At 47.9% G+C, this 23,561-nt stretch overlaps 8 protein-coding genes across 8 annotated transcripts; 1 reads left to right on the top strand and 7 right to left on the bottom strand.

Moving 5' to 3' along the window:
• Positions 1 to 1,541: 1,541 nt before the first annotated feature.
• Positions 1,542 to 2,727, bottom strand: TrAtP1_009512 (uncharacterized protein). The gene is made up of 4 exons (XM_014091381.2): positions 2,483 to 2,727; positions 2,355 to 2,429; positions 2,222 to 2,288; positions 1,542 to 2,139 (listed from the first exon to the last, which is right to left on the bottom strand). The coding sequence occupies exons 1-4, from the start codon at positions 2,643 to 2,645 to the stop codon at positions 1,878 to 1,880; spliced, it is 567 nt and encodes a 188-aa protein (XP_013946856.1). The 5' UTR covers positions 2,646 to 2,727; the 3' UTR covers positions 1,542 to 1,877.
• A 211-nt stretch (positions 2,728 to 2,938) lies between these two features.
• Positions 2,939 to 5,895, bottom strand: TrAtP1_009511 (uncharacterized protein). The gene is made up of 4 exons (XM_014091382.2): positions 5,385 to 5,895; positions 5,172 to 5,330; positions 4,990 to 5,109; positions 2,939 to 4,931 (listed from the first exon to the last, which is right to left on the bottom strand). The coding sequence occupies exons 1-4, from the start codon at positions 5,504 to 5,506 to the stop codon at positions 3,092 to 3,094; spliced, it is 2,241 nt and encodes a 746-aa protein (XP_013946857.2). The 5' UTR covers positions 5,507 to 5,895; the 3' UTR covers positions 2,939 to 3,091.
• A 528-nt stretch (positions 5,896 to 6,423) lies between these two features.
• On the bottom strand, positions 6,424 to 8,235 carry TrAtP1_009510 (uncharacterized protein; the record flags this gene model as incomplete). Its single annotated transcript, XM_066114318.1, has 3 exons — positions 6,424 to 6,831; positions 6,928 to 7,398; positions 7,525 to 8,235. The coding sequence occupies 3 exons, from the start codon at positions 8,233 to 8,235 to the stop codon at positions 6,424 to 6,426; spliced, it is 1,590 nt and encodes a 529-aa protein (XP_065970412.1).
• A 634-nt stretch (positions 8,236 to 8,869) lies between these two features.
• Positions 8,870 to 10,507, top strand: TrAtP1_009509 (uncharacterized protein; the record flags this gene model as incomplete). Its single annotated transcript, XM_014091384.2, has 1 exon — positions 8,870 to 10,507. The coding sequence occupies one exon, from the start codon at positions 8,870 to 8,872 to the stop codon at positions 10,505 to 10,507; it is 1,638 nt and encodes a 545-aa protein (XP_013946859.2).
• A 349-nt stretch (positions 10,508 to 10,856) lies between these two features.
• On the bottom strand, positions 10,857 to 12,343 carry TrAtP1_009508 (uncharacterized protein; the record flags this gene model as incomplete). The annotated part of the gene is made up of 2 exons (XM_066114317.1): positions 10,857 to 10,916; positions 10,973 to 12,343. 2 exons carry the CDS (start codon positions 12,341 to 12,343, stop codon positions 10,857 to 10,859), a joined length of 1,431 nt encoding a protein of 476 aa, XP_065970411.1.
• Positions 12,344 to 14,282: 1,939 nt separating this feature from the next.
• On the bottom strand, positions 14,283 to 15,243 carry TrAtP1_009507 (uncharacterized protein). Its single transcript, XM_014091386.2, has one exon. It carries the CDS (start codon positions 15,125 to 15,127, stop codon positions 14,660 to 14,662), a length of 468 nt encoding a protein of 155 aa, XP_013946861.1. The 5' UTR covers positions 15,128 to 15,243; the 3' UTR covers positions 14,283 to 14,659.
• Positions 15,244 to 16,624: 1,381 nt separating this feature from the next.
• On the bottom strand, positions 16,625 to 21,730 carry TrAtP1_009506 (uncharacterized protein). The gene is made up of 6 exons (XM_066114316.1): positions 21,389 to 21,730; positions 21,131 to 21,335; positions 20,879 to 21,070; positions 20,657 to 20,827; positions 18,875 to 20,594; positions 16,625 to 18,811 (listed from the first exon to the last, which is right to left on the bottom strand). Exons 1-6 carry the CDS (start codon positions 21,680 to 21,682, stop codon positions 17,032 to 17,034), a joined length of 4,362 nt encoding a protein of 1,453 aa, XP_065970410.1. The 5' UTR covers positions 21,683 to 21,730; the 3' UTR covers positions 16,625 to 17,031.
• Positions 21,731 to 23,209: 1,479 nt separating this feature from the next.
• TrAtP1_009505 (uncharacterized protein) lies at positions 23,210 to 23,535 on the bottom strand (the record flags this gene model as incomplete). The annotated part of the gene is made up of 2 exons (XM_014091388.1): positions 23,210 to 23,388; positions 23,484 to 23,535. The coding sequence occupies 2 exons, from the start codon at positions 23,533 to 23,535 to the stop codon at positions 23,210 to 23,212; spliced, it is 231 nt and encodes a 76-aa protein (XP_013946863.1).
• Between the last annotated feature and the right edge of the window lie 26 nt (positions 23,536 to 23,561).

Raw genomic sequence — 23,561 nt, 5'->3', positions numbered from 1 at the left:
TTCCGAGGAAAAAAGAAATTTTTTGAGCCAGGCGCACTTGTTTTGGTTTATCGCATTGGTTGATAAGTTGCTAAGGACTTTGGCTACTTGAACAGGGGTCGGGGACTATGATTATGACATAGCTTACCAAGAGACAGGAGCTGACAGCTATAAATAAGCTATGTTTAGAAACATGGCGCTGATGGAGCAATGTTGTACCAACCCTTGCAACTCAAAAGCGATAGACTCCCCAATAAGATTACACATGCCGTCTGGCTTCATGACATGCCACAATGGGCTAAATCTTGGTTCATGACTACTGAGGTGGGGTACATTGGGCTGAATTATCGGACGATGCCACGCATCGGGAACGATTCTAGCAATCTCGCGGCTGAATCAATCTTCCCGATTCTGATCTAGAGGGCAAGAGTATCTAGTGTCTGACGATTCGCGGCAATGTAGCCCGCTTGAACCTAGTCCATCTCGCAAATGCGGTCTCTGTGTTTACTAAACTCATCTCAAGTTAGCTGATCTGAAAAGCTACATTTAAAGTTAATTCAGCTGGGGCCAGTATATCATGTGAAGTATCCCAGCGTTAAATGACTATGTTTACGTCTAGTCTTCAGCACTGCCAAGATATTCCATGACAGCTCAGAGTACTGGAAGTAGGTATACCCAAATCCAAAAGATCTTATGACGATCTATGTTCAATGGATTGTAGTGTAGCTTGCGCCTCCAAGTTGTGTAACTTTTCATATGCTCCTGACCGAATTACGGATTTCTCTTCTGCTATGATTCGAGGAGCTCCGCCTTGCAATACGCGTTATCATTGTCAGATCAACAACACAGCCTCATTCTTTGGAGTTACCCAACGTGTGGAGTACGCCGTAGGTGAGGCTAATGCTGTGATCGATCCCCCGCCCGAAGGATGAATGCCAAGCAGAATGGAAAGGGCTTGACAAAATCATGAAGAAACACTCTAACGTATGACTTTTGCTCATACATTGTTATTTAAATTACGGTATATTCAGGATAAAAATGTAGATTCTAGTTGAAATTTCGATACGAAATGAATGAGATAAGGATGCTAGAATGCCGATGCGTAAAGATAAAAGAACCATAATATATACAAACCCAAATTAGCTGATCCTTGACTACAAGTCTACAACTGCCTGAATTTTCTAGCTAACTTCAATAGGAAAGCAACTTGCATTTCGTATATACGTATATTATTCTTAAAAATAGATGTGCATAGAACGGAGATTTTCCCATCGCACGACCAGGATCGGAGACATGACACCAAACGGCTTCTCGCTGTGTGACGCGGCAAGGCAGATCATCCATGTTGGCGACGGCTAAAATTAAACATTTGCCACCACGGAAGGGTATGACACTGGGATTGAGAGGCCGAAAAATCCATTCAAACCTTGGGGAATCAGAGCTATAAAAAGTTTAGCTTAAATATTAACTCTAACAATTTGATTCGCGAGAGTCTATGATGTGCGACTTTGCTTTTTTACACCATGTTTTACAGCTGGGCCTGGCAATGTAATTCGGCAGACTCTAGAAACATCTCCATAAGGAATATCATTTACTAACTAAAAGTATAGCCCACAAAACATAATGCCAACATTTCTCTAATGACAGATTCTCTCGTCATGTATGTAGCCATAACTAAACGTCGAGGCTTACGATACGTGTTATAGAACATAGAGCGAGCCATATGCAAGTCGAGCTGATGCATACAAGGATCTTTTCCACCATCAAGAACAATTCCCTTTAGCGCTTAGTCGATACTACCATGTAATCATCTAGGAGGTGTATCAAGATCATGGTACTCCGTCCTTCTAGAACACCGGTATTAAGAACCCGAGTTTCTGGTAACCCACACTTGGGCATCAATCCTGAGGAGCAGGGGCCGCCTCAGGGTCATTAGCCAACAGTGCCTCAACCTTTGCTCCCCTCTTTCTCCTCTCATCAAGCGATATTTCATCTTCCGGCACGGTGGACCAGCCGAGGCCCAGCTCAGGATACTGAAGAGGCACCTCATCACTTTCGCGGGGCAGCGCATCCAAGTAGATGGGCCACGGCGTACCCAACCAGCCATTGCGAGTCTCGTGGTCTCGACGTTGTTCAGAGGTTAGGGGATGCACAAGCACACTACATGATGTATCAGCAAGGGAGCAAAGTTTGTGTGAATGTCATAGGTTTAGGTATAGGCGCCGGTTAGATTAGAACTCACCTCAAGTTTCCTCGGTTTGATGCCAAGTAGAAGAAGACGTCGGAGAATGAAGAGTCGGGAACCCAGACTTTACTCAAAAATTAGACGAGGCTCATTTGGTACCCTCTATATCTCACGGGCCATTGACACTCACTCTCATACGATCCAGCAGGATGAGGTCCGATAGGATACTTGTTGACCCTGTGCAGCGGAACGGCCACAAAGGCGCCTATACGGCCAATTAGTTCAGAGCATCTTGAGGCTGTCTGGAATTTCCTTTACCCTCGCGACGAAGTCTCAATACCGCATCACGAAGCGCAAGAGCCGCGGCTGTTTCAGTGGGCGATTGCAGCAGGAAGTAGATGTGGAAGTGCCATTCCCTTGTCCGAGACTCTACGACGGTCTGCAGATCATCTTGGGGCTTCGGCACGGGGACTTGGGTCATTGCGAGTTATTAGGTACGCTGCGCTCTAGTCCTGTGCTAAGCTTGATGGTTTCGAAGGTATTCGAATTGATGATATGTTGTCGCATGCGTGAGAATTGAAACCGAGGTGTCTCTTAGCTGAGTTGTAGCACTAAGCACGCCATTTGTCACAGCGCTATCTGCATTTGGGCGCGGAAGCGGGGATGTTGGAACTTTTGAATCTGTCTTACAATAGGTATTCGCAATCGCTCGGTCTGCTACTGTCTGTTGATTAGGGAATTTTGGTTGTTCTTCTATCGAGACTCAATTCAACTGTCAAACTTTAGATAGTTTCAAAGAATTCGAAACGCATCGCTTGTCCCATGCATTCCCTCGGATTAAACCTATAAAACTATAATACACATAATTTACACCCAGTCCGTATATCCTAAACCATAATGCACATTATTTACACCAGTCCGTATATCTTACATGGCATAATCATCAAAGGCACCCCGATGTTTCCGTCGCTGCCTCTTATTCTCAGCCCTCAGCCTCTGACTCTCAGCCGACAGCGACTGTTGCAGCCTGTCCACCAATTTTTCCAGTATCCAGTCGCTCTCGCTCTGGCTCCCCATCAAAGGGCTGCGATGTCCAACCCACGACCACTTTACAATTTCCTCTTCTCCAGAGTCCCCCGTTGGTTTCTTCCCTTTAATCTTTGCCTTTCCGTGAGTAAGCGGGTTGTGTTCGTCCTCGCCAATGAGTTTGAGGTACCACGCCCATTCGTCAAACGAGTAGTTGTACAACTTGTTTTCTTTTCTGTGCTTGGCGACGGCTTGAATCTCGGAAATGAGAAGAAAGTGGAAATCCGGTCCGGTGGGCAGCTTGCGTTCATGATTGCGAATCCGCGAAAGCGACCGGCGCACTCTGGTTGTGAAGTTTGATGCCGTCGAGTCAAGGCGGTCGGGACGGCCTCTCTTTCTTGTTTCTTTTCCATTATCTCCTCCAAAATCCTCCCCGCTATCATTCGCATTATCACGTTCTCTCTCAATGTCAGAAAGGTCGTCATCCTCCAGCTGTTCCATAAATTCGGCTATTCTTTTGATGTTGTTCTTTGGCGCATCGAGCATCATTGTGGGGTTGGCGGATTCGTAGAAAGTCTTGTACGCCCTTCCAAGTGTCATTCTGCTAATCATGTGCTTGAAGCTGGAGGAAAAGGCATCTTCTCCGGGCAGAATAGTGACGTTTCCCAAGCGGATGGTGCCATCTCGAACGATTTTGATAACAGTGCTGCCGGCATGCGAAATAAGCACCGTTATGGTCGGCAAAGCCATGAGAGACCAAAAGACGAAGAAGGACCTCCCAGCGTTGGATACGGGCACTAGATCGCCATATCCAATCGTCGTGTACGCAATGAAACAAAAGTAAAAAGCTTGAAAGTACGTCCAGTCCTGGTAGGGTTTCTCAGCTTGCATGAAGACCACGGCTCCGACCACCCAGAACACGAGCCAAACCAAGCTGGAAATGCCCAAAGCCATCCACTTTCTGCGTGTAGATGTCTTGGCTTGGATCTTGCGCATGAGAGCGAATTCAGCTTTGCGTCGTTCAAACTCGTTGGAAATGGATTTGTCTGTTTTATCAGTTTTATCAGTCTTATCAGTTTTGTCTGTTTGCGCCCGAGGAAAGTCGAATTCTGCTTGCGAACGAGGAGAGTCGGGTTCTTCTTGGATAGGCCCCAGAATTTCGTCCTGGATGGGCTCCAGAATGTCATCACCCCCTCGCTTCGAAATCTTGCGTACCAATCTTCGTCTCTTCTTTTCCTCCATTCGAGCCAGGACTCGGCGCTTTCCGCCGTCGAGAGTGAGGCCGCGAACAGCCTCGATGACCAGACCCAAGCTGATGATTCCGACAATGGCATACGGGATTGTAAGTGCTTTTCCAAGATTTGTATCAGGTTCAAAGTCGCCAAAGCCAATCGTGAACAGCGTGACATCAGCCCAGTATACAGAGTCCAGATATCCCCAGCCCTCAATAGCGGAAAAGACAGTGGCTCCAACGTGGAGATATAGCAGGACGAGAATGGTTTGCAGCATCAAAGTGCGCTGACTGAGGGACAGAATAAAATCCTTGGGGTAGTGGCCTGCCAAGGCCCCCCAGAACGTGATTGACATGAGTGATGCGACGATGAAGTATAGTATGGCCGACCATATGGCGTAGTAGAATGACTGTGACCAGATCATCTCATCGCTAGGAAAGCCAAGCCCCTCAGTCAGAGGTCCAGCACCAGTGCACGTCAAGCATATCAGGCAAATTGCCGAGAAGTACCTGTTGATCCATTATTAGCGATGCATTTTCTTGTTATACTGGATCATCTTGGCATTACCATCCCACTATAGTGATGGGCTGTGCTATGCTGAAGCGAACCCGCCTTGCCATGTTGAAGAGTAGGAAAAGATTGGAAGTGACGGCAATGCCCAGTTGGACGGCATTTATTGCTGTGAGCCTGTGATACGCCTCGTTAGTAGCCAGTCACTATCGTAACTATGTGCTGAGCGGCAGACATACCATACTGGATCTGGAATATGTTGCGCCTGATCAGGTTGTTGTCCGGGTAAGAGATGCTGCCTCCACGGTGAAACCAGAGCGCAGATACTGAATGCTGAAGCCACAGGACCGATGGTTCCCGCAATCATGGGAAACACCGAGGCGAGAAACCACCAGCGACTGAGTCATTGAGTGTCAGCAAGCGAATGTCGCCTCTACTCGATATTGGCTTACCTGGGCTCGAGATGAGCATTGTCATTTTCTATCTTGGTTCTGCGAAGATAGGCATCGGACCGGTCACCCTTTTCTTCGTCTATCGCTGCCACGCCATTCTCTTCCAGGTCTCTGTCGCACATTGTCGACGAGATTGGATACGCGTCAACGCGTTGATGGCGGTGAAGTGAGACGATCCTCCCTGTATTTCGCACAGCAAAACAAACCAAGTACCAGCTATCTCGACATCAAAGCATTCATATAAATACCCCAGCCGTCGTCAGTCAATGCCAAGACTGCCTCTATCGTGCCAAGAGATGCCACCGTTATCATCAGCTGGAGAAGTGGCGAATAAAAGTAGCACCAAAGTTTCGGCAGAGGTCACCGAATCCAAGATCTGGATCTGGAATAAACAGTATTTAACCAGAATCCAATACGCGTGTGAGGGAACAGGCGAGATGTGAAAGGCTTAGGCGTGTCTTGGCAGGTTCAGGCTTTGGCCAATTGTCGGGCTTTTCATATATGTACGTGACGAATTTTTTTCTTTTTGGTCACTTCCTGGTTTTTTGCACCGAGATCCGGAATTTGGCACAATGCAAGCAACACGAACTGCGTGCGTGATGTATGACGTCGTGCGCCCGGCTCTAGCGGCAGCTTCGCATCGTGATGGTTAAAGCGGGTCATGGACCGGGCTCCAATTGCGGCTTAGATCGGGGCGCCGAAAGTACATAAACTTGGACGTTGCTGCGAATATCTTCAACGCGAGAATACCAGGAGTAAAGAGGGCAACTCGCCAATGCACGTGTGGCTTGGGATGCTGCGGCCTTTTTATAAGCTGTTGTCCCGGCCTTGTTTTGCCCACGTTGGTGCTTGTGGTGCTGTATCTCGGCTCTATTTATGCTAGGTATAGGCATCATGCAATCTACATGTATGAAGGCTTCAGTCTCAAACACAACTCCCAAACGCTCCCATAAAAACAAATCGCATCGCTAGTCTAGGTATATGATATTACTCCTTCCACCTCTTTACTCATGCAAATTACCACAACTCTTCACGGCTCTCACACCAGCAGCGGAAAGTCTCCAATGTCCTCCATTGCATCCCGCCACGTAAAGTCAGATCTCGGATCTTCATGTCTCTTGGTCCAGCACTGTCGCAAGATCCGCTGCACGCTCGCACAGTTGCCAAAGTCCTTTGTCGTCTTATTCGTCGTCTTGTTCAAGATGCGAGTCATGAGATGCTCGAAAAACGCCTGTTGGTCCGGCTGCGCCATGGCCCCCGCTATGCAGATCGACCAAACGACTCCACGAAGCGAAACATCACTAGGCGCCTGCTGGAGCTCGCTTATGACGGATGCAACGGCGGCGTAGATGCTGGCTTCAGAAGGACGAGTGCTGGACAGGATAACGTAGAGCAGAACTAGGGCTCCGGTAGCAAACACTCGCGAGATGTAGTGTGAGACTGGTGGCTGTGGCGAATGCATATTAGCCGCAAATCAAAAATCCAAAACTGACGACGAGCGAGAGAGAGAGAGACGAGGGAAAGGAAATCAAAAGCAACATACATCTTCAACTTTTCTCCGCAGTCGTTCGATGCCATTCTGCAGCACCTTTTCAAGCCGTAGCAGCGAATCGCGCTTTTCTCCTGGAGTGTTGCACTCGCCTCCCACCTGGATCATCGACAAGTCCCCAATGACTCGCATCACCCAATTCTCACAGCCGACAAAGTCTGCCATCAGAATCTCCTCTGAATCCAGCCACTGTCGGTATGGAAGGCGTGGTGGCACTCCCGTGGAGGCTGTAGAGAGAATCTCAAACCAGAGGAGTTTCGTAAACTCGAAGCGCTTTGCATACATCATGCCACGCCATATAGGCGACAGGGTGGTGCCATTGGGCGGCGTCGTCTGCTCAGTTGGGGAGCCGCTCTGCTCTCGAGGCGTGGGATCCAAGCCGATGAACATTGGCCCCAGCTTGCTTACAACCGTGGTAAGGGCATCAAGATGTGTCTGCCAGCTCAGTGAGCCTCCTTGTAAAATCTAGAAATCATGTGCTCAGGTTAGGAGGAGGGTGAACCGCTTATAAACATACTCATACATACACGCTTCGAACATATATGCACGTTGCTTCAACTGCTCAGAACATGTTCAGGCAGGCATACGAACCTCAAAGCTAATGAGACAACAGCCGCTGGATATAAAGGTGATGAGCCGTCCGCCCTCGTCCAGGGCAAGGTTGCCTTCGTTGGCCGAAAGGGCATGGCGCATGGCACTCAGGGCCGTGGTGTGGTATTCTATCAGCTCGGCCTCCATGTACTCGGTGCCTCGCGCAAACTTGGTCCGCTGGTAGAGGGCGGCCAGCGTCATCGAGGCCTGCCGCAGCGGGCGGTTGTTGAGCAGCAGCCAGAAGAGCCAGCCGCGGCCGCCCAGCTCGGGGTTGTCAGTGTAGTAGGGATACTGGATGGGGAAGATGTAGTCCAAGTAGAGCATGATGAGCTCGGCCTCGCGGTACCGCATTTCCTGACTCGGGCACGAGGCCCACAGGGCCTGCTCGGGGCCAGCTACAGCGACCGCGTCCTGCTGCGGTTTAGATGAAATGTTCCGCAGTTGAGGGCCCGTCCTGCTGTTGGCACCCTTGCTCAGCTGCCTGGCGTTGTGCTTGACGGCTCTCTTGACCAGCGACAGCTCGGCGCGGACCTGCTCCTCGTTGTCCAGCCATGAGGGCCGAGGGCCGTAGCCGTGGCAGTGGATGTTGCGGTTGTCGCACTCCTTGCAGAAGGGGTGGCCCTCGTCGCATTTGCGGTGCCGGATGCGACACGTCCAGCAGCCTCTCTTGGACCGGCTCCTCAGCGGCACTTTTGCCGCCTGCGCCTGCATTGCGAGAGAGGCGTGAGTGCAATAAAAAGGGGGGGGCACTGCTTCTTTCAATCAGGAGACGCGCAAAGTGTGTGATTGAAGTTTGGCGAGTGGCATGTGGGCAAAGTTGGGGAAAATGTGTCAGCCCAGCGCTCCATGGGGAACGATGGGTGCGACGGTAGATAAGAGTAAAGAGCTGCGAGCCCAGCCGTCAGCCGCCTGAGTCATCAAGACATGGGCTCGCCCTTGGGCTAGATCGCCTCGTTTGGCGTTGCTTGTCTCGTCTAGCCACAGCAGCCAGGCCGGATCACGCCAAACGCCGCCTCCTACTCCCAATAGAGCCAGCAGCTAATCGCGAAATGCCCCGGCCCCACCTCACCCGAGCGTGGCATCGCGAACTACTGCGACGAGATGGGCTAATGGTGGTAGATGGGGGAACGAGCAAGAGTCAGGTCGAAGGGAACAAACTCCACGCCAGGAGAGCCCCCGTGGATAACCGGGTCAGTGTTGGTTTCTGGAAATCTGGAAACAAACTCAAATAGTTTAAATGAATTATATAATACAGGGCTAAAGTATAAAATGAGTTGAGATACTCGAGTTGTTGTCAAGCCATTGCACTAGTTTCGGCGACTCAAAGTTTCAAACAACCACACCTATGGCGGCCACACTGTTTATAAACGGCAAGTTCTTTGCCGCCCAAGACGACGAAAAAAACCACCAAGCCAAGTTCCATGAGTGCATGCTCGTTGAAAATGGCATCATTGAATACGTTGGCAGCGCTGATGCCAACATCCATGCTCTGGCTTCTACAAAGGGGGCTGAGGTGCAAGATCTCAAGGGCCGTCATGTTCTTCCCAGTTTCATAGACGGTCACGTACACGCTCTTCTCCTCGGTCAGTCTCTACAGAGGCTAAACTTGGAAAACTGCACAAGTTTACAGGAGATTCGAGATGTCATCAGCGTCTATGCAGCCACTCACCCCGATGCATCTCGCATCCTGTGCGGTGGCTGGATGGAGTTCCAGACTGATGGCAAGGCTGATGTGTCCATGTTGGACGACTTGGATCCGCGACCCATCTATATCATGTCGAGAGATCTCCATGCATGTTGGTGTAGTACGGCGGCAATCAAAGACATGGGGCTAGAGTCTGCACCCAACCCAGTTGGAGGGACGATACATCGCGACAACCAAGGCAGAACAACTGGTCTCCTCAGCGAGACTGCTTGCACGCTTCTGGCATGGCCGCATCTGGCACAAATTGCAACACCGGCAGAGCGAGTTGGGGCAATTAGGGGCGCAATTGAGGCTCTTCATACCGTTGGCTGCACCGGCTTTGTGGAAATGGCCATGGACGAAATCGGCTGGGAGGCGTTGCAGACTCTCCGCACCGAGATGGGCGGCCAGCTTCCCCTGCACATTGCGGCTCACTGGCTGGTCCGCCCAACGGACTCTACAAATGGCGATTCGGAGGAGCTCAATCGGGCCATTGAGCTGAGTCGACAGTTCAACTCCGAAACATCGCCAGACTTGCGCATCGTGGGCATCAAGATCATGTGCGACGGGGTTGTTGACTCGTGCACCGCAGCTCTAGTCGAGCCGTACTCCACCACCGGCCTATCGACAGCTCCCATCTGGACCGGCGAGGCTCTCGGGGCAGTCGTGCGCAAAGCAGATCGAGCCGGCCTGCAGTGTGCCCTGCATGCCATTGGCGATGCCGCCGCCAAGCTGGCCATTGATGCCCTGTCAGATAACGGCACCCCGGGTCGCCGCCATCGCATCGAGCATCTCGAGCTAACCAGCCCTGGCGACGGAGCTCGTCTTGCTGCCGCCGGCATTACGGCGTCTATCCAGCCTGCCCACGCCGATCCGGTGCTGCTCAAGGCCTGGCCGGAACTCCTGGGCACAAAGCGCTGCGGACGAGCGTTTGCGTACGGAGACTTTGCTGCCTCTGGAGCCAACATTTCCATTGGATCGGACTCTCCTACTGCGCCGTGGGATGTGCTCCGCAACCTCTACACGGCGACGACTCGACGGTCTGTCCGTGACCAGGATTATACGGTGGTGATGAACCCGGAGTTTGCTCTTTCTCTATGCCAGGCAATGCAAGGGGCTACCCGTGGAAGCGCATACGCTTGTTTTGCCGAGGGCTGGACGGGCAGTCTAGCAAAGGGGTTACAGGCAAACTTTGCAGTGACGGAGATGGAATGGACGCCAGAATCGCTGCTCCATGCTCGAGTCCAGGAAACTTGGTACAAAGGCAAGAAAGTGTATGATGCAGCTAAAAGTGTTTAAGGGTGTGTACAAAAAGGGTAAAAAGATTGATTCGTTTATAAACAAACCTCATTTATAGCATTTGATTATTGCTTGTGATGGTGACAAGAATGTAGTGCTGGTATGAGATAGAGTAATAAGTGACACACTCATGCAATATTTATCAGCACACATCTCAATGTAATTGAACGGAACACAAACTACTACAGCTAGCGCGAAACAGAGCCCATTATCAAAACGAATTAGGAGATTAGCTGTCTAATCTTATACACCCAGCCGTCCAGATATATTGCTTTACAATTTAAAAGTATAAAAGTAGCAATTCAACTAGCCCGGAAAGCGAGCTCGTCGACCAAATAATATTTCAATATTAAACAAGTGACTGGCATGTAAAAGGTCTGTTGACTGCGTGTTTCTGGAATTTCTGAATCTGAAAGCAGCAGGTGTTAGCAGTCCGATGTTAGGAGAAGGAAATAAGAAGCTTACCAGCTCCACAATGCTTGCATAAGTGCCACAAACGAGGATAATCATTCCGATTATAAAGACGCTACCATTGAAAAAGGCGCTTTTCCAATTATGTCTCTCGTGCCATTTGCCCTCTTTCAGTAATACAAACCACATGACCGGTGGTAGATAGAACGAAAGCCCAGACACAAAAAGAGATGAACTAATAGACAGAAGCTCAGAGAAGAAGGGGATGGCCTCAGCAATGATCCACGCAATCACCGTGACGGTTCCAACCACTGCCAGCCATGATATCCAGCCTTTGGCGGTATTCACATAGCGGGCAACAGAGTTTTTGTATATTCTTCCGTGAATAAAGCGAGCCACGACAGTGGTGTTGATGGAGCCGGAGATGAAAATAACGGGAAGTGCAACGCCAAAAGTGATTCGAGAAATGACTGATCCGCCTGATAATAAGGCAGGCGACTGGACGTCTTGGCCCACGAAAGCATAGATGAGTGCGCCTGTAATAGTGTAGATGACGACTTCGATGATTCCTAGGCTCCAAATGGACTTTATGTAATCTTTTGGCGTGTGCATTTCGTCCATGAAAGATGGCTGAGCTCCGGCAAAGGCATACGCAAAGACAATGCTATTGACAGCAACAATTGCTTCCGAGAACGTCAGACCTTCTCGAGGCCAAGCTGACCAAGTAGACGCTCCCAAACCACCTGGCTGGTTCGAGCTCTGAATTCCGGTAGCAATCATAGTAATACCAATTGCTATGATGATGGAAGCGAAATCTATATATCCCAAGATGGCTGCCTCGGTAAACGACGGCGGGATCGCCAGCAAGAAGAGTATAATCGCAGACACGACCCCAAAGGCAAGAGAGCAGATTCCGCTTCCAGTAATGGTTTCAAAAGCAATCGTGCCAGTCAGACAATGCGATCCCGTGATGAGAATCAGCTGCGAAGCAAAAATGATGCTGAAAAGCTTCGATCCAAAGCCTCCCATCATCAGCCGCCCAATGTCTGCATAATGAGCAACTTCAGGATATCGCAGTTTGACCTCTCCAAGAACGTAGCTCGCATACATGGCCACTAGACCGACACCAATGCACAATATTACACCTGCCACCATGCCCAGTGTTGCAAAGGCAGCTGGTAAGCTGAGGCTCCCGAGAGCAATGGCCTCTACAATGAGAACCACAGTCAGGCGGCCCCAGCTGAGACGATGGAAGTGTGCATCTCCTTCGATGGCACGTTGTGTTTCTTCGTCGTAGGCCTTACTTTCGCCCTCGAATTCTCGGTTGTTGGATACATGGCGTGAGATGGCATCGTCGTGATTTGTTTTGTCTTTTTTGGCAGGAGTCATGTCCACGCCTTGGGATTCAGTAATTGTAAACGCCATTTCCTTGACATGAATCGAAATAACGATTGAGTAGATCCAGATTGAACGTGATACTGAATATTATCGGTTCTTAAATATCGACGACGGAGGCAGGAGATGTCCCAAAGGGAGTTTTCTTGTTCTTGCAACTTTCCCCAGCTTCATCTGGGGTAATCTGGGGTATCCAGCCAACACTAGCATTAGCTTCGGATGAGAGGAGGCCATATCCATCATCTCAACAAGCCCAAGTCAGAGCTTTGTCGTGTTTCTGTGGAGGCTATATTGACCATCATCCCTGTGTCCCCGGGAAACGTCGGTGTACGAGAGGACGACGTAGTGCAGGTCCACTTGAAAAAGACTGATCCAGTTGAATGGAAAGAGGGGGGGATGTTTATTCGCAAAAGGTGTATATATAAAATCACATGCATTAAGTGCCGATCCTGGAGGATTCCAATAGCTATGCCCCCATCCTTCACACATGCATTTGCCTTTCTTATATATGACAATGCAACACACCAAACAACACATCAACTTGACTCGAAGAATAAACTTTATTATATCAAGAAGCAATTGTAATCAAACACTTTTTGTTCTGCTCAAATGTAATCCTCAAATATGCCTGCAAGTTTGTTGTGATACGCCATGATTACACTAGTTGTGCTTGTATCAAGACACGGCACATGGACAACGTGGCGGTTACACTCTGACAGGGCCGACAGCGGAGAGCTTGCGCCCTTTGCAAAGCAAATCATCAAATCTGAATATTATCAATGTCTTAGCAACAGTAGCCACAATCATGCTGCATCCGTATGAGTGGCAGCCCTTCTTACGCGAGATATCCGTGGGATACGACATCAAGGATTACGCGTGACCCGACAATATCCTCTGGGCTATTTGCTCGCGTGCTGAGTCAACCTTCCTGTGTGTACGGTAGGATAAGGCTACTGCTACCCTGAATCTTGAGTGCGGACATACGGAGAAATGGACATATAATTCTGATATCCTGATGCTCTACCACGGATTTAGTCTACGATAGGATATTCGGGAGCGTAGCCGAGTAAGTGGGGCTGGGGTCCGTGGATCTAGCCCAGCCGCGGCGGGATTGGGGTTTTGTACGTAACAGAAATTGGAGAGATATGGGCTCAGCCAAACCAGTGCGAGATGTGAATCCTGCCACGAATATCGTGATGTGTCAAACGCGCATCTAAGCGACGAGTTTTTTGAGAGTATTATTAGAGTTAATATTGCATCTGTCCAGATCAACAACCACCAATGGGATTATTGAAAACGGTTAATTTTTATCTTCATCAAGTCTCCATTGCTGTGATTGGCTTTCTCATGAGCGGCCAACTCTTTAAAAGTGGGCGACAACGGTTGAGCCCCAAACATAGGAAAACATGCCTTGTATGGCTTCTCATATAATTCGATGCCCTTTGCCTCTTCTAGTGACGGATATCTACATGACACAATCAGGTAGGGGTAGATAAACCTCATTGGTAATGTGCCAAAGTGTGCCAGTTGAAACGTCTAACCAAGCAACTTATAAAAGACTGCTTCCATTGCGATAGCTTTCGTGTCGGTCCAAAACTGCCTCTCAAAAACGACAAATTGAACGCTAGTATTCGAAGTTGTAGTTCTTAGTAACTAATATTTCCTACGACAGTCAGCAGGGAGGCCATAGCAAGTGACAATGCATCTACACGCGCAACCGTTAATGAAGCTGTATCAAATATTGTACAGGAATTCCTGTTTCCTTTCATCATAAAGCTAATGAGACTCAGTCATGATTGTGACCGCATCGTGCATCGTACATCCTCAAGTCAGTGCAATAGCTTCCGATCAGGGTTAAAAGAGAGCAAGAGGCAAACAAATCCTTGAAAGACTACGCGTAGGTCTTTCACGAAGATAAGACTTGTCCGTTAGAGGAGATAGAATACCAAAAAGAGACACATGGTTTTGTCATACATATTGAATATCCTTTTGAGCCCTAGTGTCAGTGTGGATAGCTAGCGATCTAGTGGCTGTATTAGTTGTAGATCTCGATATGCTGCATTCTAGCAAACGACGGAATCGGCACAATATATGTTTAAATATATTGTAAAAATATGCTTTGATGACTTCTTGAACCCCTCTTGTGGAAGCTTCCAACAATTCCCATGAAGTAAATTTTCAGAAGCATAATAAAGCTCTTTCATTCCAACACTGGTCAGCCAAGTCTTAGTATTGTTCTTTATAATAAAACTCGCGATAGTGACCGATTGTTACAAACTTCCAATTCTTCAGAAAAGCAATGCGTCCATCTTTTCGCCCGCTACAACACATCCCTGTGTAGAAAGCTTAGCTGCTTGCTTGACCCTCCAAATGCCGCTTCCACGCCCAATAGCCCCCATTTAAATCCGTCGCTCTGGATAAGCCCAGCTTCTGTAGCTCTCTAGCTGCCAGAGAACTGGTGTAACCCTCTGAGCATGTAATGACTACCCGCGTATCGTAGCCAAACTCATCCACAAGCTCCTTGATCCGGGAGTCGTTTTGCGGGTCTAGTCGCCACTCCAGCACGTTGCGCTCGATGATGCTGACTGTGTGTTTCGCAGCAGATGTATCAAGTGTGCTGGGGAATGCAAAAGCACCTTCTCGCTCGCGTTGAGCAGCAGGCCGAATGTCTATAACATGTGTTGGGCCGTGGGAGGCGGGAGTTTGCAACTCTGTGAGAAGTTGAGCGGGGTCAATGCGGATGAGATGAGAACGGGCTTCGTCAAGGATTTCGTTGATGCTTTTGGCGCCGGGAGGAGGAGCGTGTTTTGACATGTTTGTATTTGCTTTTTGTCAAGAGTTTGAGAATCTGCAATGAGTGAGGAATGAACTTGATGCAAACTTCGCTGAAGTGAGCGATTAGTGGAGCGCTATGTAGAGCGCCAGTGAGATGTTGTCAAAGTTGGTGTGGATTGTGTGATTAGTCTACGCTAACGCCCGCTATAGACGGAGGCAAATCATGTCTACATACAAGTATATGGAGTTGGAGTTGGCCATTGTACTCAGTTGTTCGAACGTCGTAGGTAGGTATTTGTACTCACACCCTAAGTTATTAGAAACTTGGTAATATTCAATTTGACTTTAGAGCGCTCCTCGCCAAGTTGTGCTAATGGCGCGCAAAAGAGCGCAGAATCGCGTTTACAGCAGGTCCAGATACCATGCAAATATAATAAGGCGAATCCTGCTACGTACGATTTGAATAGAGATTGTGGATCAAAAATCTTATGCGACGCCATAGCTTCTCTTGCAGAAATGTCAACCTCTACTGCTTACCATTTTGCAAATGGGAGTATACCAATCATGGGCTTGTGTGCTTTTGTTGCTGCCTATAAAGCCAGTCTATTCATCCTGCGCACAGCGTTAGTAACTCAGCGACAATACATAATTGTTAACAATCTGTTCACAGCTAGATACAACTTATTTCAACGAGTATAGTGGGTGAAAATACAGCAAATTCACTAGGCCCAGTACTTATTATAAAGAGCGAATTTTCCCCTATTCTATTTGTTGAGTGTTTCCGTGCCATTCCCTCGGCCACGAGATGTCAAGTTGTAGCAGGCCTAAGCGGTCTGATCCTTGAATACACCAGGAACAATCTCGTTGTTCTCATTGACGTTATAAGTCGCCCTAGCGCCAGATGGCACTATAATATCGAAGATTGAGCAGGGCTGCCACCCTCCAGCAAAGAAAAACATGCTCCGTTGCTAGGGAATACTTGTCTGCTCTCGGCAGGATTGCAGTCTGGTAGGAAGAAAAAATCTCAAGTTCCTCGCCATTTCAGTAAGAGAACAAAAAATAATAGAGCTACAAAGCCTACGTCTTGGCAGCCCTGGGTCCATTGCCATCAAGGACTAGAGTTGGGCTGCCGCCACAGTCATTGTTTTGAGGGAAGACGTCCCAATCCCAACCCGCCGAAACTTGTTGCTGTAAAGCAATCAATTGCCAAAAGCGAAGTCAGCATAATCTTCGCCATTCCTCTCAAATCATAAGCGTTTTGGAATTTGATCAAAGTGTTGAACTTTGTTGCTCAGGTTGTGTCAATAGTATGTGCATCTTTGTTGATTCGAGATATATCTGAGGGGTTTATAGTAATTCTGCAAGAAATGTCCCATAGACAATCACTTCTGAGCCCATATTTGTTTGTTTGACTAATAGTGCGGGCGTCAATTGTATGCTACCCTCGGTGGATTTTACTTTGTCACGCCATATTTCAAGGCGCTTGAGATATTTGACTTTATGAGATGACATATCATCGAGCTTCTAACTTGTATACAAGGATTTATAGTACTCTTTATCGATTTATGTATGTTAGCCAGTGTCAAATAATGCACTTTTATGTGTCACAAAATATGTGGCAATGGATATTACTGAAGCGCTTGCAGCATCGTAATATCATCTATCAAAATGTATTCGATTTGTATAAATAATTGCAACCCCTCTTTCTACTAGTTATTAAAATATGTGCCAGCAAGGCAAATTGCAAGCAGCCCTCCTGGCCAACGAAGTCTTGACACTGGCGTATACTGCAGGAAGATATTGAAGTGTTAGACATGCCGATTGTCATATGGGCTTTTGATATGGCCACTGTTCTACTAAATGACAATAATCATGTCTCTGGATCAATTAGAAGAAGGCAATTGAATTGTGGAATATTGCTTTAGAAGACCAGCATTATAATGTTATTTCTTTTTCTTTCTTCTGAGCAAACTCGGCAAGGTTCCAAAAAGCTTCTTTCGAAGACTCTTCTCTTTCGTAGGGCCGGCATTGTCGTGTGAGCTCTCCGTAGTCGATGTTGTAGGATTAGGGGCTAACGGTACGCTTAAAACCGTGCATTCATTAACTTCCGCGGGCGGCGATCCGGTTATTACGGCTGTATCATATGTGGCTAATGTATTTTTATCCCTTTCTGTAGTCTCCACTGTGTTTGCTTCGGCATCTTCATCAAGTTGCGCGACGTCGTTCTCTGGTTGCTCTGGTAAGGATAGAAGCAAAGGTTTCTGTGTGCCATACTGATTTTGTCTCTGGATTGACCTGAACTGTCTTTCAACAATCACAGGGCTGTTTTGATGCGACAGTAGATTGCCACTAGCACTGCTGGAGCCTTGACTTGGATTTACCCGATTAGCAATCGTAGAATCTTTATCCAACACAATGCGGACTGGATCGCCCTCTTCTCTGGGGAATACAATAGTAGGAGTGGCGGCTTTGAAGGCCAAGTTTGGAATGCGTGTTAGTATCAAGTTCTGGTTGTTCCGCAGCTCGAGCTGCTTCTCGTGGTTGTTTTCATTGGTTGTGCCAGCGTTTTCATTGCTTTTAGATGAAGGGACTCGTGAAGTAATGACCTTTTTGCCAGATACCATTAAAAACACATCTTTCTCGTCTTTGCCGGCCTCATTCGTGAGAGTCCCACTGCCGTACGGACGGATGGCACCACCGGCGCCAGCACGAAACGTAGCAGCGTGTGAAGAGCCTGGCGAGGGAGGTTGCAACAGTCTAGACTTATGGCCGCCATTCTTTTTCTCATTTGGTGTCCTTCTTGGGGTCAAATTTACCCTATTCGTAGCTTTTCGCGATATCACCAGAGACGAGGTAGATGATTTGGATGATAGACCAAACAGGTTCCCCGGTTGATGGGGCTTTGGCAGTAGCTTCGATTCCACGCTAATGGCGAATGGCAAGTTGCCGCTCCTTTTCCATACAACAGACTTGCCATCGGAAGTAAAAGATAACATCTCCAACTCTCCGCCCGAATCACTGTTTAGCGGATGAAGTGGTCGACGGTTGTCAAAGTTCCAGAGGAAAGCCGAGTATTTGCAGCCGGCCACGACTATTGCGCCCACAAATGGATGAAACGCCAACTTGAATTCTTTGCGGTTCCTACCCGGGTAGCCTTCGACGAGGCCTCTCCCTAATGGAATCGAGACCTTGGCTATGAACTTGGGGGCTGTATCGACACTTTGTATACGATTGTGCCTGAATGCGCTGACAGTCAAATCACTGTCGAGAAACTGCTCCACAAAACAGAGGTACTGCCCCTGATTGTCAAAATAGATCCAGTAAAGGTATAAAATTTTGGCATGAGGCTTCCACGTCGATAATATCTTTGGCTGCCAAAATTTATGGGATGCGTTCAAAGCCAGTGCATGTGAAGCAACGCCTAGTCCGTCTGGGGTCTCTTTGAGACTATAGACTGTTCTCAATATGGTAAATGCCCGACCGTCACCACTCAGAGAAATGGGAAACTGTATGACGGCCCCGGATGGGGAACACATTAGTGACTGGGTAAACTGCAAAAACACCTCCTTCGCATCAATGTTCATCTCTAAGCATGCAATGGCCTCGTCGTAGCTTTTGTCGATGTCGAAAATTTCGAGTTGTGCGATCCAGCCCTGCGAATACAGCTCGATTTCAGAAAAATCAGAATCCCAATCAAGATGCCGGCTCCACTTCAGATATGCACTACAAAGGGTTGTTTAATAAAGAGCATCCAAGAGTTAGATCTCTAGGGCTTGTGATACTTACATTGATGGATAGATGCTTAGCACATAGTCTTTCTTTCCATCGGGCATCATCTTGGAAATTCTGTGAAGCGGTTCACTAGAAACATTGGGTGCTGGAGTAGTAGCTGAGGTAAGCTTCTTCACAATGATATCCGACGGCCTAGTCGTATACTCAGAATTTATAAAGGCCGCAACCTCGTCAAATATGCAACTTGGATCTTCATGTAAGTGGACGCTCCAATCTATAATAACCCGGTTGAGATATTGAGCCAAGTTTCGAATGTCGGGAATAATATCATCGATTCGAGGCGAATACTGGCGCCATGGGAAACCAGGTAAAGAGGATTGTGCTACCCATTCCATCAAACACAGATATGGTGGCTCCTGGTGGAACGAATAGCAGCTCTGGATCCATGCAGATACAGTTGGAGGCCGAGACAGAAGCTGGCATAGCGCCAAGATAAAGTCACCGTAAGCATCAGGCGCTTCTTTATAAGCGTTCTGTACTTCGATCATGGTACCATTCGTCGCAATCATGTGTGTGCACCAGTTAGAGGTAGCGTATTCACCAAGTGGGAATTGTTTCTCAAGCTGAGATCTTGCTGTTTCGAGCGGAACGAGTCTTTTCTCAGGTAGAGCATAGTTGACATACTCGAGGCACTGTGTCGCTATACGTAGATTCGCCGCCACACGAGTCGAGACGAGAATCGGATCCTGGAACTGACTGCACCCTCTTGTTCTTCTCTGAGGCTCTGCCTCGAAGTAGTCGTAGACGGAAGCGTGAACGAAGCGGAAGCTGCCTCGCTTTGATTTCTCCACGAAACCACCGCAAACTAACAATATGGTATCGACAAAATTGGGAAAACTTCTAGATGGCTCATCAATACCGCCTCGTTTGCGCGAAACGACGGAATCTTCCAGTTCTCTTTCCTTTAGCTCACGATTACCGTAGAGTAGATATGTGAATACGTGAGCGGCAAGCTTAAAAGATGTTTTGCTTGCCTTGTATATCTGTACCAGAATCCGCTCATACATAATCTCAAGGCCTTCTGGCATATCTACCTCTCGGATTGCCTCCATCCTCTCAGACATTAATAAACTAGGCAAGGCCAAATATGCCATCATCAAGCGCGCCCAGAGAAACATGGCATCTGCTCGGCGGCTCAACTTTTCTGCCGTTGCTTCGATGTCAAGTTCCTTGGGCAGTAAATCATCGTTGATACAAGCCTCAAGTTCATCTTTTATATAGGCTCGTATGTCGTGGAAATTAGAGTCGCCAATTGGTAAATCTTCAACGGAAGATATGCCTTTGAGGTAGCCACGTACAGTTGAGCGGCCCAGTAGTATTAGACGGGTTTTGTTCTGTGAGCTAATCCTTCTTATTAATGGTATCAATTCCTTTGGCGCGTCTGCACATTCATCGAGACCATCCAAAACTAGCGTCATACCCTCAAACTCAGTGAGCTGAAGACAGAGCTCAAGAAGATCGGCCGCTTCTTTGACCGTTGCCCTTGGCTGGCCATCCGTGGCAAAGTGTATTGCGAAGTTGATGAGATCCAAAATTTGCGAATTCGATGGATTCTTGTGAAGAATTTGCGACAGGATCGCAGCGTATGCATCCAAACTTGCCTTGGACGATGATTGAAGAGAGTCGAAGAAGAAGTAGAATGTATTTGCATCCACGTCTTTGAGATGCTCGACAAGAGTGGCAGCTAATATTGTTTTCCCAGCACCAGGTTTTCCTAGCAATGGCACGGTGAGTTAGAGTATGGTTAGTCGTAAGAGATGCAGTAAATCAGCTCACCATGAATCCAAAGCAAAGCTGATTCATCTTGTACAGATAGCCACTTTTTGTAAGCTGGATCGTCAAAGATCCACTGGGAAGTGCTGGGCGTGCGCAGACTTTGTGCATCCTCATAACGAGAAGTGTAAGTGGTTGGAGCAAGCCACCGCTTGAACCTCTGCAACATGGCTTCTGCATATTATGTCAGACAGTAAATTGAATGCACACAACTAACATACGTACCATTGCTTTCATTCTCAAATTTTCGCTGCATTTGCGTTCCAGAGAGACTAAAACTATGTATCTCGAGCGCTTGGATGCGGATGAGCTCCGAAGTTACTGCAGATCTGTACTCCTTCAGCTGGGTCAAAACCTGGTCGTAGCGAAAGGGCTTGAGAGCTGCGCCGCTATAAATGCAAAGTCGGCTTTTCGCTTCTATTAATTTGTCAGTCCATAGAGAATAAAGGAACCAAAGAGGTTGGGGTGGAGACGCACTGCCCTGGCCTGTGTAAAATAGCCCAACTATACCGGCCAGGAAGTCGATAATCTCGGCAAAGGTGCTCTCTAGAAGGCATTTGAGGGTTTCTGACTCCAATACTAGGTTATTCACCTTTACTTCTTTGAAAAACAGGACCATGTGGGATATTTCACGCAGCGACGTGGCTATTTTGCCGTAGAAGCTGACAAAATTCATCGTAACCTAGAACAGCGTCAGCATCTGCGCATCGTCAGAAAGGCCATCTCATTAATCACCTGGAGTACAATCCGCACTCCTCCCCATAGTGATGCAACCTGCGTGGGATCGACCAAATTAAATGTGTCCAAGACTTTGAACATGGGCTGTACGGCTTCGATAAATGTCTCAGTGAGCTCCATGTAGCGCCGCCAGTCCTTGCCTTTGTTGCGGTTTTTGCTTTCCAGGGTTTCAATATTGTTAAGCAGTTTATCTGCATTGCTACATGATCCGAAGAGTTCTCGCTCTTCGTCTGGCAATGATTCTACCAAGAGGCGAAACCGATCCGCTGCTGCAGATGTTGGAGTCGCCATTGCGAAGGTTCCTGGGCATGGCAATGACGGTGGTTACGAAAGCATAAAATACATGTAAGCTGCCCAACGTGGATCCTACTCAGCATCTTATATATTCCCTACTGGCTGGCTGCGCTATAGCGAGGCAGATTGCAGTGGGCGCCATTGATCAGCCGTCGAATGCCGCCGATCTGATTCGTGTTGGGCTGGGCTGAGTTGCATCAAAGTCTGCCTTGTTAAATCGCTGTAGCTTGGTGGCAATCAACAGACCGCCTCACGCCAAGCATTTAAATAGTTGGTCAAATAGGTTACCATACGCTTGGCCAAGGGCTGAGCTATCATGTCCAAAGGATTCTAACGGGCTATTTGCTTGAGCGAGGGGCTGCCTAGCGGGGGCGAGGCCATATGTAACATGAAGGTACATTTAACTGCTAGTAGTTCTAGTTGTGATTGGCACTTTGTCTCTGTTAGTAAAATAGTATTACATAGGTATACAAGATAGCTACGTGTACAGATGCCTATTAAGGATAAGAAAGAACCTCAGTATTTCCATTGTTGCCTATTTCCATTGCTTTGTTCCGTCCTCGCCCATTTCAATTATCCATTCCTATGCGGCGGTACTTGGCATTTTTGTCGTATAGTTCTTATAGGGATGTTTGCTTGTCTTGTTGGATCATTGGAGGTTTGTGACGATGGGCGAAAATTTGCATTATTTGGTCTTGTAAGTTGGCTCATGCGGTCAAGTTGTTGATTATCGTGATTTGGGCGAGTTTGCGTTTGCCGATGTCGGAACTATTTGGTGTCATTTTTCTCGCTCAGCCAGGCGGCGTTCGAGACTCCATGAGCCTTCTTCTCGAGTTTGCGTTCTTGTTGTAGTGCTGTGGTTACTGGTGACAGGTCTGTAAATCTCCATCTCATTATTCCTCCAATCGTCCAATCTGATGTTTGACCGTAGCACATGTACCGCGCTGTCAAGTTCTTTGCGAAGCCTTATGTCCTTTTGCAGCCATGTGGTCAATATGGTGATGCATGATCGGTCTCTTGCCGTTGAAGCCCCTCTATTCCATATTTTCTTTTTGTCAACGTTCGGTATATCTGTATTCAGCTCTTCATTTGTCTGACGTGTCGTATCCACGTGAGACAATCGTTGGAAACTCCAGTATTCTGCTAGCAACTTCTCCAAAAGGAAGGAGCAGCTATATCTGCAAACCACACGACGAGGCGATTAAGTTGCAGTTTCTCTTTTATCGGGGAATAAAAGACATCCAGTATCAAATTGTTAACGGTAGTAAGCACTTGGTCCAGGCAAAAGTATTGACTATGATCGCTCCTATCCGGATGTTCTTAGCTTTTTCGCGAGACCGATAGGCGGGAACGACATCCATGCCAGTCTCCTGTCCATTTTGTGTAGATGAATGGAATACTATATGAGAGGATGGAAGATAGGATGGGCGCAGATGATAGGATGGGCGAGAAGGCGAGTGGATAGATGAGTGAAGAATAACTGAACCGCCTGAAGAGAGTTAATGCAGATGTTCGCTCATAACTCTATCGAGAGCAAAAGGTTGCGTGAGAATGCTCAATGTTCAATGACCGGCAAAGCTGCAGCCGAGTCGCACACGAACTGCTCATCAGGGCATAGTGATTCACAGGACGAAGCGTCTCGATTTCGGCAAAGTCAAGCTCGTAGTTGTAATATATGACCTTGATCGACTCGGGAGGTTGGCCTGGATCAAGACGCGTTAGCACCAAGCAGCCTTCAAGACTGTAGGGAGAATAAAAGACACACCAGTCGAGGCTTCGAATTGCTCCGGTTGCTAACCCCCAGCTTTCGTCCTCACAGATAAAGCGCGCGGCAAGACGTGCTTGGACATGCTGGTGTCGATTCCTCCTCATTTTT

The sequence above is a fragment of the Trichoderma atroviride genome, chromosome 5, assembly GCF_020647795.1.
Source record: "Trichoderma atroviride chromosome 5, complete sequence".
NCBI classification, from domain to species: domain Eukaryota; kingdom Fungi; phylum Ascomycota; class Sordariomycetes; order Hypocreales; family Hypocreaceae; genus Trichoderma; species Trichoderma atroviride.
This window is presented reverse-complemented; position numbering and strand designations above follow the sequence as displayed.